Source organism: Tasmannia lanceolata, unplaced genomic scaffold (assembly GCF_043159265.1).
Source record: "Tasmannia lanceolata isolate RefF3 unplaced genomic scaffold, GAP_Taslan_0.1 ptg000012l, whole genome shotgun sequence".
Classification (NCBI taxonomy): Eukaryota; Viridiplantae; Streptophyta; class Magnoliopsida; order Canellales; family Winteraceae; genus Tasmannia; species Tasmannia lanceolata.
The window spans coordinates 2,007,026-2,021,898 of NW_027518689.1; the positions used below are offsets into that span (position 1 = coordinate 2,007,026).

General features: G+C 40.1%; 2 protein-coding genes across 2 annotated transcripts in view; both read right to left on the reverse strand.

Annotated features, from left to right (window-relative positions):
• The window catches only part of LOC143888166 (uncharacterized), a 70,781-nt gene that overhangs the window by 6,701 nt on the left and 49,207 nt on the right, over positions 1 to 14,873 (reverse strand). Inside the window, exons 13-19 of the mRNA XM_077392505.1 lie at positions 10,058 to 10,259; positions 9,674 to 9,758; positions 8,792 to 8,932; positions 8,591 to 8,709; positions 8,370 to 8,466; positions 7,846 to 8,018; positions 7,655 to 7,721 (exon numbers count right to left, since the gene is read on the reverse strand). Coding sequence (XP_077248620.1) covers positions 7,655 to 7,721; positions 7,846 to 8,018; positions 8,370 to 8,466; positions 8,591 to 8,709; positions 8,792 to 8,932; positions 9,674 to 9,758; positions 10,058 to 10,259 — 884 coding nt within the window. The remainder of the gene's footprint in view (positions 1 to 7,654; positions 7,722 to 7,845; positions 8,019 to 8,369; positions 8,467 to 8,590; positions 8,710 to 8,791; positions 8,933 to 9,673; positions 9,759 to 10,057; positions 10,260 to 14,873) is intronic.
• Positions 1,202 to 3,115, reverse strand: LOC143887535 (uncharacterized). Its single transcript, XM_077391617.1, has 2 exons — positions 2,407 to 3,115; positions 1,202 to 2,224 (listed from the first exon to the last, which is right to left on the reverse strand). Exon 2 carries the CDS (start codon positions 2,184 to 2,186, stop codon positions 1,344 to 1,346), a length of 843 nt encoding a protein of 280 aa, XP_077247732.1. The 5' UTR covers positions 2,187 to 2,224; positions 2,407 to 3,115; the 3' UTR covers positions 1,202 to 1,343.

Sequence of the window (14,873 nt, forward strand, 5' to 3'; positions counted from 1 at the left end):
GTCTTGCCAGATAACACTGAAGAAGGGAGGCAATTTGCTAAGAAACATGCTGTAAGCACTGCATCTCCCCAATAGACCTTTGGGATATGCATCTGAAACATGAGAGTCCGAGTAATATCTAATAAATATCTAATCTTCCTCTCTGCAACACCATTTTGCTGCGAAGTATATGCACAAGATGATTGATGAATGATGCCACGTGAATCAAGAAAATGACAAAAACCATTAATGTTAGAAAAATATTCTCTAGCATTATCTGTACGCAAGCAAGAGATAGAACATTTAAACTAATTAACAATTTCAAAATAAAAATTACGAAACGCATTAAACACTTCAAAACGATCCTTCAAGAGGAATAACCACGTAACTCGTGAAAAATCATCCACAAATATAACAAAGTATCTAAATCCAAATAAAGAACAGTACGTGAGGGACCCCAAACATTAGAGTGAATAAGCTCAAAAGGCCGTGAATCACGACGAACACCACGCGAAGGTAAAGACACACGATGGTGCTTTCCCAACTCACAAGACACACAAGAAAAGGACTCAACATATGTAGTAATAAAAGGAGATTTCCTAAGACTATCAGCAGGAGGGTGGCCCAAACGACAGTACCACTGATAAGCATCAACTGAGGTGTGAAGCGCAGCACCAACATGAGCAGAATCACGATAGTACAAGCCAGCCCTCTCATGTCCTAAACCAATCCTCGTCCCAGTCTTCAGATCCTGAAAAACACAATAGGAAAGAAAGAAAGAAAACAATTTAGAGTTTTCGTCAATTGACTCACAGACAATAAGCTAGCAGGAAATGAAGGAACATAAAGAACTGAAGATAAACAGAGGTCTTTAGAGATGGGAACTACATCGACCCCAGAGACGATTGATGTAGTACCATCTGCTAAAGCAACAGTATAAGGTGTACTAGACGATGCTGACTGGAAATAAGTAGTTTGAAATTACCAGTCATGTGGTGGGATGCCCTTGAACGAATGAGCCACGATCTAGAAGCATCGCTAGAAAGGAAACAAGATGAGCTACCTGGTTGGGCAAAAGTGGCAATGTGTTGCTTGCCTCGATCACGTAGGCGCAAAAGTTCTTCATACTCAGCCTTGTTAATCATCACAAAGTCTCGCTGAACCAAAGGAGCAGGAGCAGGAGCAGAAACAGGTGGCAAAACAGGAGGAGCAGACCCTGTAACAGAGGCATGGGGGTGGCTATCAGATGCGGTGGTCAACCGAGATGGACGAAGCTCCGGATGTAAATCATAACAATAATCAATAGTGTGTCCCTCCATACGACAGTGGGAACAATACCTAGACCCACAGCCATGGACTCCCCCTCAATCACGACCACGGCCACGGCTACCTCCATCACGACCACAGCCACGGGAACCTGCATCTCGTCCACGACTAAGTCTAGTAAAACTGAGACCATGCTCTCCCCTAGTGGATGTGGCCAAAGCGGATCCATCGAGAGGATGATCACTAACTGGAACCGTTCTCATATGCTGTACTCGACAAAATGCCTCGGAAAGAGATGGAAGGGACCCAGAATTATATATCTGCTGTCTCATCTGAAGATAATCTGTTCCTAAAGAATCAAGATAGCGAACCACACGCAGTTTTTCTTGACGCTCTGCAAGGACGATGGGATCGACAGTGAAAGGCATTAGCGTGTCAAGCTGCTGGCACAATGAAATATATGAGTTGTAATGATCTATTGTGGACGTGTCACCGCGCTGAAATTTAAACCAATCTGAGAGTAGATCACACATGCGAGTGATGTTATCTGCTCCGGAGTACAAAATCCTAGCCTGGTCCCAGACTTCCTTAGATGAATCAAGATACATCACATTAGCAGCAAGCTGCGAATCCATACAACCCTGTAAGAAGGATCGAATCACTGCATCCTCTTGTTCCCACTTGGCATAAGTGGGATCTTTCACATTTGGAGGAGACTGCTCAAGAAAACGAACCTTGCCTCGACCCAGAAGATATATACGAACTGCCCTCTTCCAAGCAGGATAATTATTTCCATCAAGACGAATAGAGGTCATTTGAAGAGGAGGCTCTATGTGGGCACCCTTATAAGAAGAGCTAGTGGAGGGAGCCGTAGATGAAACAGGAACCCCATCATCTTTAAGGGAGGTCATCTGCTGCGAAGATGAATCAACAGGATTCATGACGCAACCAACAACAGTCGGCAACCACTACACCAACGCTGATAACAATCACCAACAAGTAAAAAAAAAAAAATTGTGATCACCGACTTAAGCAATCAATAACAGTGAACATCTACCACTCTTCCACAAAATACTTCCAACACATCCACCAACAGTAAAGTAGTCACCAACAAACAACCATCATAATAAAGGTGACAAAACCCATGTAAGATGAAAATACCTCCCACACAGCCACCAACAACAACCAATTAACACTTTGGTCTCACGGCAATAATCAACATCCAATACGATACCCACCAGCAGTAGATAATAAGACATCAACAATAATCAACCTCACGCTCCAACAAGACCACTCATATGAACCAACCAAGAGATCACAACGCGAATCATCAACTAAACACGGAGAAACCAACAATCAACAACACCACCACTTCCATGAAACCATCAATAAATCGATTACCACAAGACAATACCAATAATAACCATCGCACAATCCACTAATAACAAGAGAGAGAGTATGGCAAACCTCTTTAGATCATTAAGAAAAGCCAAATAGGGGCTGATTTGGTCACAGAGGGAAACCGGTATAGTGGAATCACAACATACAAAGAACTAGGGTTAGGGTTTTAAAAGGATAACACATGGGATTTAGGGTTTAGGGTTGTCAGATGGCCAAGGGAAGGGGGCGAAAATATAGAGGGGGTGGATGAGAGGGTTCGGTTAGGGTTAGGGTTAAAGAGGAGATGTGGTTAGGGCTAGGTTAAAAAACTCAAAAAGGATGAAGAAAGAACTGTAAAAAAAAAGGGAAAAGAGGGGGGCTGAGGTTTGAGGGTTTAGATATGGTACCTTTTAGGGAGGATCTTCCTTGAGTTTTGATACCATGTTAGAAAAGGGGAGAGAGAGAGAGAGAGAGAGAGAGAGAGAGAGAGAGAGAGAGATGAGACCAGACGAGACAAGAGAGAGGGAGAGGGAGAGAAGAGTGCGTTAAGGAGATTCCCTCTCTCCAAGCACAAAAAATATAATATTATTATGTGTGTGTGAAATGACATAAATGCCCTTAAGGCTTGTGCACTTATTTAACAATTAAAAATAACCATGTCATTCTAAAATAATTATCAACAAAAATAATGAAATAATCAAAACCAAATAAACACAAAGTACGACAAGTTGCCCATACATCAGAATGTACTAACTGAAACGTACAAGAAACAAAATTAATGACTCTTGAAGAAAAAGTCACCGGGTGGTGTTTTTCCTACTCAATGGACTCACACTGAAATGAATGGACTAGAAACCAATCAGCATCCTAATTGAGGGATGACCCAAACAGCAATGCCACTCAAGTTAATAAAGATCATCTACCACACAACCCAAACCAATCTTCTTTCCAGTCTTCAGATCTTGAAAATACTATAAGGGAAAAAGGAGGCAGAACAGTTTAAATTTTTGGTTAACTGACTAACATATAGCATATTAAAAGCAAATTTAGTACACAGAACATATGATAAAGAAAAATTTGAGTGAGGGAAGCCTACACCAACTCCTGAAACATGAGAGGTTGTCCCATCAACCAAAGTGCCACTATGACCTGGAGAAGAATATGACTGAAAGGAAGAATGAATGCCAGATTTACCAATCATATGATTGGAAGCTTTTGAATCAATTAGCCAAGGCCGGTGACCCAGAAGCAGTAGAAGTAAGAAAGCAAGATGAAGTGCTACCTTGTTGGGCCAAAGTGGCAGTTGATTGCTTGCCTTTACACTTCAATTGTAAGAATTCATCATATTCAGCACGGTATACCATCATAGAATCATGCTGCTCAACCGGACCAAATGATGGAGGTACAGAGCTCTCAGACACAACAATTGAGGCATGACTAGCATATCTAGGAGGTCGTAACTCTGGATGCAGATCATAGCAATGATCAACTGAGCGGCCCTCCTTATAGCAGTGAGTGCAAAAGTGGGTTCCACGACCACAAGTACCACAACCTCCCCCTGAATCAAGGCCACCTCCACGACCACGGCGACCTCTACCACGGACAAATTGACCACCACCCAACTGAGCAGCTAGGGCCGAGCGCTCAACAGAAGGCTCACTCGAACCCTCAACTCTCATAGACCTCTAAATCACTCAAACCAATTGAGCAGTCATAAACTCACTATCCTCAAATAATCACAAGTCACCAATTAGAACCACAGGCAACCAACACAAGAAAAGAATCACTAGAGTCACTTCATAGAACTAATCCAGAGAAAAAAAGATAATGATAAGGGATGCTGAGCCTCTGAATCATATAGACTCCAACAAAACACCTTTCAAAAGTGATTAATGCACCAACCCAGCCATATATCCAAATTTGTAGGGCCAAATAAAGAACATACAGACAAATCCGAGACTTACGGCATCAAAACGGCGGCGGCTGAGGCTTACGAAGTCAAGACGACGGCGACCAACAACAATATACGCACTATTTGGTGCCCTCCGATAACCCTAGAAAACTAGGGGTATTGTTCACGTGAATAGTGTAGCGGTACTATTCACGCAGTACTGTTCATGAGGTACTATAATGGCACTACTCATGCCGTACTGTAGCAGTACTGTTTACGTGGTACTGTTCATGCAGTACTGTAGTGATATTGTTTACGTGAACAATGGATCATTGATGGGTGTAAGGGGTGAGAATGTAAGAGCCATAGGTAAAATGGATCACTGATGGGTGTAAGGGAATACTTCGGAAAACGACCAATAAGTCCTCCGGATATTTTCTATTTGGGAAGGAATATAGCGAACGAAACCTGCACCTGTGGCTATAGAATAGAAAGTCTTAAAGATCTATACCAAGACATTATAGAGGTTGGCTATACTGTTTTTGAAGCTCTGCAATGGCTGGAGATCGACAAAGATTGTTGTAGGAGAAACCTAATTCTTCTGGGTAATGGCCGTAGGCCACCATCTCCCCGATCAATGCCGAGAAGCCCACGTGAATATAAATCAATTACAGGAAGCAGAGGCGAAAGGTCACCAGAATTTCTTCCGAATAGCAGACGACGAGTAGGAAATTGGACTGAAAATCACTCAGTCAATTGGACCTGTGGAACCTGTGAGTGTTACAACTTCGGCTCAGGTAATAGATGCCGCAAGTGCTCTAAATACAGAGAAAAGGAGAAGGAAAAGGAAGAAAGAGATAGATCAAGACCGGACAAGAGAGAGACCTATATTCTGTTTGACATGGAAATCCGGGGGAAATATCTAGAAATTGAAGTGGCTGGCAAAGAAGTTGAAGACAGTAAAAAGGAGCTCAAAGGAGCTCAAAGAATGCCTGATTGGGTGTATGAAAACTGGCTCATGAGACCTTGAAGAGGTATGGCAGTGGGCAATTAAAGAATGGCACCTACCATTACTACAAAACCACTTGTCATTAATAACCAGGAGGTTTTATTTAGATTTGACTCGGAACAACAAGCACTGTGGATTCTACGGGGGGGGAAGCCCAGGGGTCTAATATATCCTCTTTGCTCTCATGGAATCCAGTGACACATTTTGGAGCCAAAACAGTCTGCCTGAAATTTTATGATATCCCTCTCTACGCATGGTCATTATCAACTGTTGAAGCTTTGGGGAAGCTTTTTGGGCATGTAACCAAAGTTCAGTTATCAAGGAACCATGACTATTGTGTGGCCTTTACCTTAGTGAAAGTCCTAACAGAGCACTGGAAATAGATACCACCTTTTGTTAGGTTAAAAGTGGATAACAAATCCTTCCTAGTTCAAGTGAAAAGTGCTACCTCCAATCATAAGGGGAATAAGGATCTTAAGCTAGGAATAGCCTCAGAAAAAGGCAAAGTTTGGTTTCAAAAAGATTTCGTGCAATCGAGACTACAGAACTTCTGTGAAGAGTCACCTCATCTAGAAAGGTAAAAATGAACAGAAATTGCATAGTTTCCGTGAAAATAAAGTTTCCTCTCTAAGCCGCCTCTATAAAACCAAAATCCCGTACCCTCCCAGAGAAGGTAGGAAAGTTAGGTACACATTTCCCAAAAACGGTGGGGGAGAAGTGTCTCAAATAGAAAGAACCAAAAAACGAAACATTTTGTTTCAAATATAATAAAAATGCTAGAAAATTATGGGAAACCAGGTGGCTCGTGGCACTCAGATGAGGAGGAAGGGGTAAGTATAATAGAGGAAGGGTGTATCAAAAAAGAAGTCGGGGACAAAAGCATGGAAGACCTCACGATGTTTCCCCATCGAGAAGTGAGATTGCAAAAGAATTCAAGAAACTCCAACTCTCAAAACTTAGGCAGGATGCCGTGGCTTTTGAAGACAGGTCTTCAGAACTGCCAGTTCTGGCAAATGAAGGCAATGACCCCCCCCCCCCCAATCAGCAACATTTTAATGAAAAGAATTGGCAAGAAAGTAAGGAATGGTCGGAGGCTAATCGGGCAGGAGAAAGGGGTAAGGAGAAGGAAATAATACCCCCGGACGAAGGATCCAAAACGACGAGAGACTCAATGGAAGTGGAACTAAGTGGGAAAATTAAATCTTGCATTGAGAGGGGCGAGCAGCTATCAGTAGAAAGAGGGAAGAAAACTTTAGAAGAGGAAAGAGGAGTTTCGTCTAATTCAGAGGAAAGGGTATCCTCTGAGGAGTTCGAAAAAATGATTAAATTGGGAGACCACTTGGGAATAGGATACCGGGAAAATATTGAAGAAACAAAGAAAATGTTCCTAGATATAGAAAAAATGGACTTTATGCTAAAAAAAAGGAAAAACCCCAGGAAGAGGTAGAAGGGAACTTAATGCTCTCAAAAGTTACGGATCCTCTCCTTTTTTACGGATTCCCCCAGATTATAATGTTAGGTCCTTAAACCATCAATAATGGTTCGGGGCTCTGATGTTGGATAAATAGTAGAGCAAATTGGCCTTCCTACTTGAAGGACTTTGAGAGCGCTTAGAAAAAGATACTCTATGGCGGTAGGAAACGCAGATACCGCGACCATCCACTAAGGAACTGGCTTCCATGGGGAGCTTCTGTGCTGGATAATTTTGTTCAGTGTTTTGGAAAATTGTAAAGGAAAATGTAAAGACGCTAGTTTAATTTCAGGAGGAATGGGTTTTCTTTTTGACCTAGGAGAATGCTCCTGGGCAATTCATACTATGTACATCCAGTGGGACTACTGGTCCCCACTGTATTTTGCTGGTATGAATATATTTGTCAATTTTCAAAAAAAATGTAAGAGCCCTAGGTCTCTGATATCATGTTGGTGATAGAGGAGAAAAGTTGAGAGACATGAGAAAGAGAGATGGAGAACGCCCTCTCACCAATATGATTTATATAAGTGCACAGTTCGCCAGGGTTATACATAGTGAATTGAATAGTATTCCCGCAGCCCGATAACTCATCAAACAATATCACAAAACAAGACAAGAAAACATGCACAAATACTAATATGATTAAGCAATTGTTTACCTGAGGAAGAAGCATTCCAATTAAGGCTGAACAAAGTGCGGTCACTGCCCCGGTTGTGATAATGTACCTACACTTAAATAAAATGTCAATTTGAAAATGGTAAAACAATTACGTTTATATGGAAAGAAACAAACTTATAATGTGGCTTCGGGTCTGAAATCACCATATTTTACAAGTAAAGCATTCCTTACATTGCCCACTGCATCCCATGGATGGAAAACGCAGACGAAATCGGGGTATCTGGATCCATTGCATAATATGGCACCAGGCCAACAATAATAACAGATACTGACATGTACAAGAAGCAACATGTGGACAGTGCAATTCCTATACCTAGCGGAAGATCTTGCCGAGGATTCTTCACCTGTGAAGCAGGTACTCATCTTATCAGAACAAGAAACAATGGAAATTCAAGAAATCCCAACATAATAAATCTATTGAAGTGGCATCCTGTTCATGCTTACTAAATTTCTTTCAAATCTCACTGATCCACTCTGAATAGGACCAAGGTTTGAAATTGCAGTTTCGGCCTCAACTGAAAACGAAATTCCGATGGAAATTTCGGTGTAAATCTTATAATTTAGGCCAAAAATTTTATTCAGTTTCGGCTTAAAATTCGGTTCCAGCCAAAATCCGAAATTTCAGCCGAAATTTAAAACCATGAATAGGACATAATACACAAACATTTTCAACAGTACCAGTAATAGTGCTATACCTCTTCTGCTGTGCTGACAACTGCATCAAAGCCGACATATGCAAAGAAAACAGTTGCAGACCCAGCAAGCATCCCATTTATTCCAAAGGGAAAGTATCTGAGGATCCAAAGATAATAGGAAGGTTTAAATTGCCCATGAATTATCATATAAACGAGAGAGAGAGAGAGAGAGAGAGAGAGAGAGAGAGAGAGAGAGAGGGTATAATGGAAAAGAAAATTACCCGCTAGGGAGAGAGTATCCAATCCACTTAGTTTGGAAACCAACGTAAGCACCAGCTATGATGACAAAAACCATGACACAGACATTAGTCGTCGTGACAACAGATTGTGCAAGAGCACTCTGCAGGAAAAATAAGGATTGAAATTAAAGACTGTAGGGGACATGTTAACCTTCCTATACAATATATCTCTTAAAGGGATACCTCCTTTATTCCCACGCATAATAGGCAAGTGACAATGAGAACAAGAATAGCAGCACAAGGATCAACCACAATATCAAGACCAGGGATGGTTGTACGGGCTAGAAAAGTAGGCATATTATCTTGTCCACCAAAAAACAACGCCTGAAACATTAAAAAAAAAAAAGGGAACATCATATGATACCCATAAAATCTTGGAAATCCAGTGTTAAGTCAGAGCTTCTAGTTTTCAACTTTTTTCATTAATAATGGTAATGCTATATCACACGTACAGCAATATGGACTTGAAGTGCACAACTAAAAAGAAGAGAGGGGATTAACAAAGTCATGAACTTTTCATAAAAATAGACATAAATGAAAAATAAATATTCTACAATAATAAATAAACACATTTAAAAAAGTCATGTCTAATATCTAAATTTTGCAGGTTGCATCCAAGTCACTATATCAAAACTTGTTCAAGAGTACAGTCAGAACCACCATATTTGAGTTTCATAGACGATCCAGTGATTATAGATTTGTAGATCAATGCAAATGCATAAAAAAAAAAATTCAAAATCAACATTTGGGAGAAACTCAATATGGTTGTTTCCAACATCTAGGAAACAACAATGATTGGAAAAACAGATTCCCGAGTGGAAACTAAAAATTGGAAGAAGAGAAAAATGAAGCCTAACACATTAGAGAATAGCATCATTAAAAGAAATGCACTTCCAAAGATGACTCAAGAGTAACATATACTAAAAGAAGGCTCATACTTTAAGAAACCATTCTAAAAGGATGCCTTTTTAGTATGCAGAAAAATATAACAAGTCACTTGCATGCATCATTGAATGATCAGCATTACTTATTTGGTATTCCAAATTGCAAAAAGAATGAAATTACCAAATTTGGAGATATGCCACGAGCAACAGCTGATCCACCAATTGTATATTCCAGTATAAGGGCCCAACCAATCAGCCAAGCAACACTAGAAACAATCAGAACACTCAAAATCACCAATTGGAAAACAATCCCATCCAGATAAAAAAACAACAAATAAGTAAATATGATTTTCACCGGCATGAAAGTACACTTGCATGGTGTCCAAGTTGGCCTATTAAATTATTCAATCGCCATAGTTGGTACACAAGAAAATAATATGTTGGGCACATAGCTTGCTCCCCTCAAGCAACACTACATAATTAACTTGCCTATATGATTTTAGACATTGAAACATGTACCACTAAAGACTAAAAAGCTTGAAAATGATCCAAAAGGTTGCATTACCCTTCACCAACACATATGTATGAGTAGTGATAGGCGCTTCCAGCTGACGGGCAACGACTCGCAAGCTCCGCATAGCAAAATGCTGAAAGAGCAGCTGCTACTCCAGCTATTAGGAAGGAAATGGTAAGAGCTGGTCCTGAATGCTCTCGAGCAACTGTTCCAACAAGCACATAAATTCCAGATCCAATAGTCGTTCCAACACCTGTTTAGAAGCAGGAAATTTTCATTGGCACAACAAGATAAATGTATACATAACTGCATGCCTGACTACAGTTACACATTGGGTTAGTCCGCAACAACAGCAAATAAAAACTTTTAAATACAATAATTAAAAGAGGAAGGTTAAAAGGACAAATAATTTACTATTACAGTCATCATTGAGGAACTGGAGAAAGTATCGTTTAAGACATTCATGGTGATAATTGGTAAGACAAGACTAAATGAACAAAACAAAAACATATTCACACAGACAACACTAATTGAAGAAGGCTTAAACATAAAATAATTTATGAAAGAAGAGAGTATTGCATTTCCAATTCAGCGAATGTGTGACACAAGCAGGTCAAATAATTCCATGATTTTTTAAAGCATAAGAATTGCAACAGAATCCAAATGAATAGAGGACGAAGCCCAAGGATTAGAAGCATGGTTGCTGTCACTATCTGAACTTTAGGATGAGGGTGCTTTCTGTAAGTGTGGTTTTCATCCAAACATTGCAAGGAAAGAAAATAAGTGAGAAGAAGATTTTATGAGTGGTAAGGCCACGGACATTGGGCATGAGCCTCATAAGTTGGAGTATGTTCTTCAAAACCCAGAAATCAAAGGCAGTATGCTGGGAGCTAAAGAACTGAAGAAAGGATCATAAGCTGAAGTAAGAAGGGATCATCAGTTGGAGCTTGGGCCAGCAAAAGGGATAGCTTGGTGTAGGTACAATAGGGGATGCCCATGTGGTCCTAGTGGGGAACAAAGCTTCTAAGAAGAAAAAGCTCCTAAAATCCTACTTAATTGTACATTTGGTGTCTGTTTCCATTTGTGCGTAACATCAACAAGCATCAATAGATTTTCTACTGGCCTTCATTATATATTATGGGCAAATTCACGGATTCCCCATGCACATCAATTCTTCAATTGGTGGGAGCAAATAATATCTTAGGGAAAACGACTACAAGTAAAGCGCCTAGAAGCAATTTTTCTCTTTATTTCTCACCAATATTCACCATTTTCTTACCCATTTTGCTCGACAATTTACAACCCAACAGAAAGTTAAAAAAAAAACATTTTGAATCTACCAGGCATTACCTTATGATACTCAAATGGAAACAACAAGATCGAAAGATCGTTGATAATTTTCCAATGCAAGAACATGAAACAGATTTCAACAGGATTCCAGCTAACTAATAAGTTTTGAAGATAAAACCCATTACACTGCAAGCAATTTGAGATAATGACCGTCAAAGTGATTTACATCAATCGCAGAAAGAATAAACAAAAGTAAAAATTCAGGTAAAATAGACACACACAACAACAATCTGAAGACACATAATAAATTTCCCAACATCTTCAAAGCAAAAAAGAAAAAAACAGAAACAAAATATTACGAAACCTGAATCAAGATCACAGTTCAGATGTAATCTTTTGAATAACGTGTACTTAGGGTAGTTTAGTCATTACTTGTAGATTAGGGGTATTGTAGTCATTGTACATTGGATGCGCCATGTGGGGCCTATATATACATCATTTACATGAGGAGCTCCCTAGTGGAGACTCACGATCTTCTCCATTCCTCCTCTTCTTCCTCTTCTAACCCTAACTCCATTTCTAACATGGTATCAGAGCCAAAGGGATGATCCTCAAGAAGGAAAGAAGAAGAGTTTATCTCTGTCCACGCCATTCACGCCTTCACGGCATTTTTTTATTTTCTTTCAGTGTCTTTTGTGCCATAAACCCTATCTTCCATTTCTCTATCTTTTAACTCTGTGTAGTCTCGATGTTGTTCATCTCTCTGTCTTTTAATCCCCATAAACCCTAACATTCCCCACTCCAATCTAGTTTCTGTTATCGCAAAAAAATATAAAAAATCTTATCTCTGTTACTTGTGTAAACCCATTTTTGGTTCTCCTCCACTCCAAATCTCTCTTTATTTTCTCTATTCTATAGCTTTATGGCCTATTGCCTTTGTCTTTCTCATCTCATTATCATCTTCATAGTGTACCCCAAGTGCTTTATAAAATGTTTCAAAGGGGTTTTGTGCCTTGAAAGTCTTCTTGTCATCTCTTTCTTTCCATTGTCTTTTGTGTTATTCTTCAAGGTGCACCCTAAGTGTTTGATAAAATGTCTCAAAGGGGTTTTGTGCCTTGGAAGTCTTCTTGTCATCTCCTTTCCATTGTCTTTTATGTCCTTTGTGTTGTTCTTCAAGGTGCACACCTAAGTGTTCGATGAAATGTCCAAGAGAGGTGTGGTGCCTTCTTTGTCTTCATTTCATTGCAAGTTGAAGGTATTCGACCTTCAACTTGAGGGGGAGTCTTGTCATGTAGCTCTTCGTGTTGTCATGTACATGGTTTTAAATTTCGACCGACCGAAATTTCGGATTTCGGTATAGACCGACATCGAAATCACCAAAAACCGAAACGGTATTTTATTTCGGCTGAAATTTTGATTTTTCCGAAATTTCACCCAAAAAACCTGTTTTTAAAAAAAATTAATTTAATATTCCACCGAGATTTCGACCGAAATTTAATATTGAATAAAATATTATTTTCATTGTTGTACCGGATTTCGACCGAAATTTCGAAATTTCAGGGGTCCGAAACCGGTACTGAAACCGAAATTTTAAACCATGGTCATGTAGTCCTTTATTGTCGTCATGTAGTTCTTGGTTTGTCCTTTTCGTGTCTTTTCTTGATGAAGTGTTATCTTGTTTTCCTTGTCTTGTTGTCTTGGTGTTGTCTCCTTGTTATCTTTTCTTGTGTTGTTGTCTCCAAGCTCATGGAGTCTCGCTCGAGGGGGAGTATTGTTGGTGATTATGTTCCTCGTCCTTCTTCATGATGTCTCCTCTTTGATGTATTTCACTATTCCTTCGTATTGTGAGTTTTCTTTTCGCATTGTCGTTCTTCGCATTGTCTGTCGTCTTCTCTTCGTGTTTTTGGCGTAGTTTTACGCAGCCTTGTCCGGTTTTATGCCTTATCCTTCTTTCCAGGCGATGGTTTCCCCATCCTTGGTCGGCTCTCTTACAGGCGACGTCTTCATTTTTCCGTTGACCTCTCTTTTCCGAGCGATGGTTTCCTTATCATTGGTTGGCTCTCGGGCGACGGCTCTTTTGCCCGTCGACTTCCCTTTTCGGGAGATGGTTTCCTCATCGTTGGTCGGCTCTCATCGGGCAACGCCTTTGTTTTCCCGTCGACCTTTCTTTTCCGGGCGATGGTTTCCCTATCGTTGGTTGGCTCTCTTACAGGCGACGACATCGTTTTCCCGTCGACCTCTCTTTTTCGGGCGATGGTTTCCCCGTCGCTGGTCGGCTCTCTTGTGGGTGATGGCTTCATTTTTCCATCGACCTTCTTTTTCGGATGATGGCATCGTTGGTTGGTTATTTTCTCCCTCATTTTCTTCCTATCTTCAGGCGACGATGTTCATACCGTCGACCTTATCACCAGACGATGGGGAGGTTGTTTATCCTCTTTCTCTTCTTCTTATCTTCAACTGATGGTTTCCCCGTTGACCTTGTCTCTGATGGTTTCCCCACTGGTGGTTATCTTCTATTGGCGTGGTGTTGCTTATCTGGTGTTCCTGCTCGTGGTGCTTCGCCGTTTCTCATGTATGCGCCCTTGGTATGCCTATTTCGCTCGCTGGACCGTTGATGGTTCCTGCCATGGCACCTCCATTGCTCGTTGATATGTGAATCTGTTCGTCGTGCTCTCATTCAGGGGGAGGCCCTATTTGATCGCTCTCGTCGTTGTGCTACTTCAGGGGGCTGCTCTTTTTTTATGGTCGTTGATCTCGATGTTGTTCATGGGGGTCGTTGTCCTTTTTTATGCTTTTCATTATGTATTTACCACATTAGCTTGATGAGTATTATGCCAAGTTGGATGTGTATATGAGCTTATTGTACTTCTTGTTGTATGGTCTTTTTGTCGTAATTTTGTTGTTTGTTGTAGTCTCCTTTGTTGCAAACTGGAGTTCCATAGTATATACACTCCAACCTGAGGGGGAGTGATGCAATCCAAAAATTAGAAATAAATTTTGACGATGGCTATTTTAGGAAGATTCATAAGTGGAAATTTCACAAGTGGAAAATATGGAAAGTTTTCTGTGAATAAGGAGGCATTTTGGTGGAATGGAAACCTGCTAAGCTTACATGATTTTGAGATATGGGAAACTTACATTTTTAGAAAGCTTGCAAGATTACAAGCTTTGAGATTTAGCAAGTTTTAAGATTTGGAAAATATGATTTCCTATTCCCTTAAGTATTTTCTTCCTAAAAGGTTATCATTTTCTAATTTAGCTATTTACTAGATTTGATAGGCTGTAGTTGCTTTTCTTATTTGTAGCTAGTTTTTAGCTAAGGAAACTTCAATATTTTAGATAGATATGCCAACATCATTTAGCTACTTTTTAGATTTTGGAAATCTTTTGGAAATCTTTTAGAGATGTAATAAAAGAGATGGACGATTGGAGTTGGGGGAGTTTTTGAGATTGGATAAAAATTTATTTTCACGGCATACGTGAGATTTCATACGAGTTCTTCTTGTTACTTGTTCTTTCTTGGTTTTTGTTTGATCCTAGTATTTGAGCTGCTCCAGATTGGTATCAGAGATATCTC

Excerpts from the sequence above, each read along its gene's own strand:
- LOC143887535 (XM_077391617.1), bottom strand. The coding sequence starts at position 2,186 with ATGAATCCTGTTGATTCATCTTCGCAGCAGATGACCTCCCTTAAAGAT.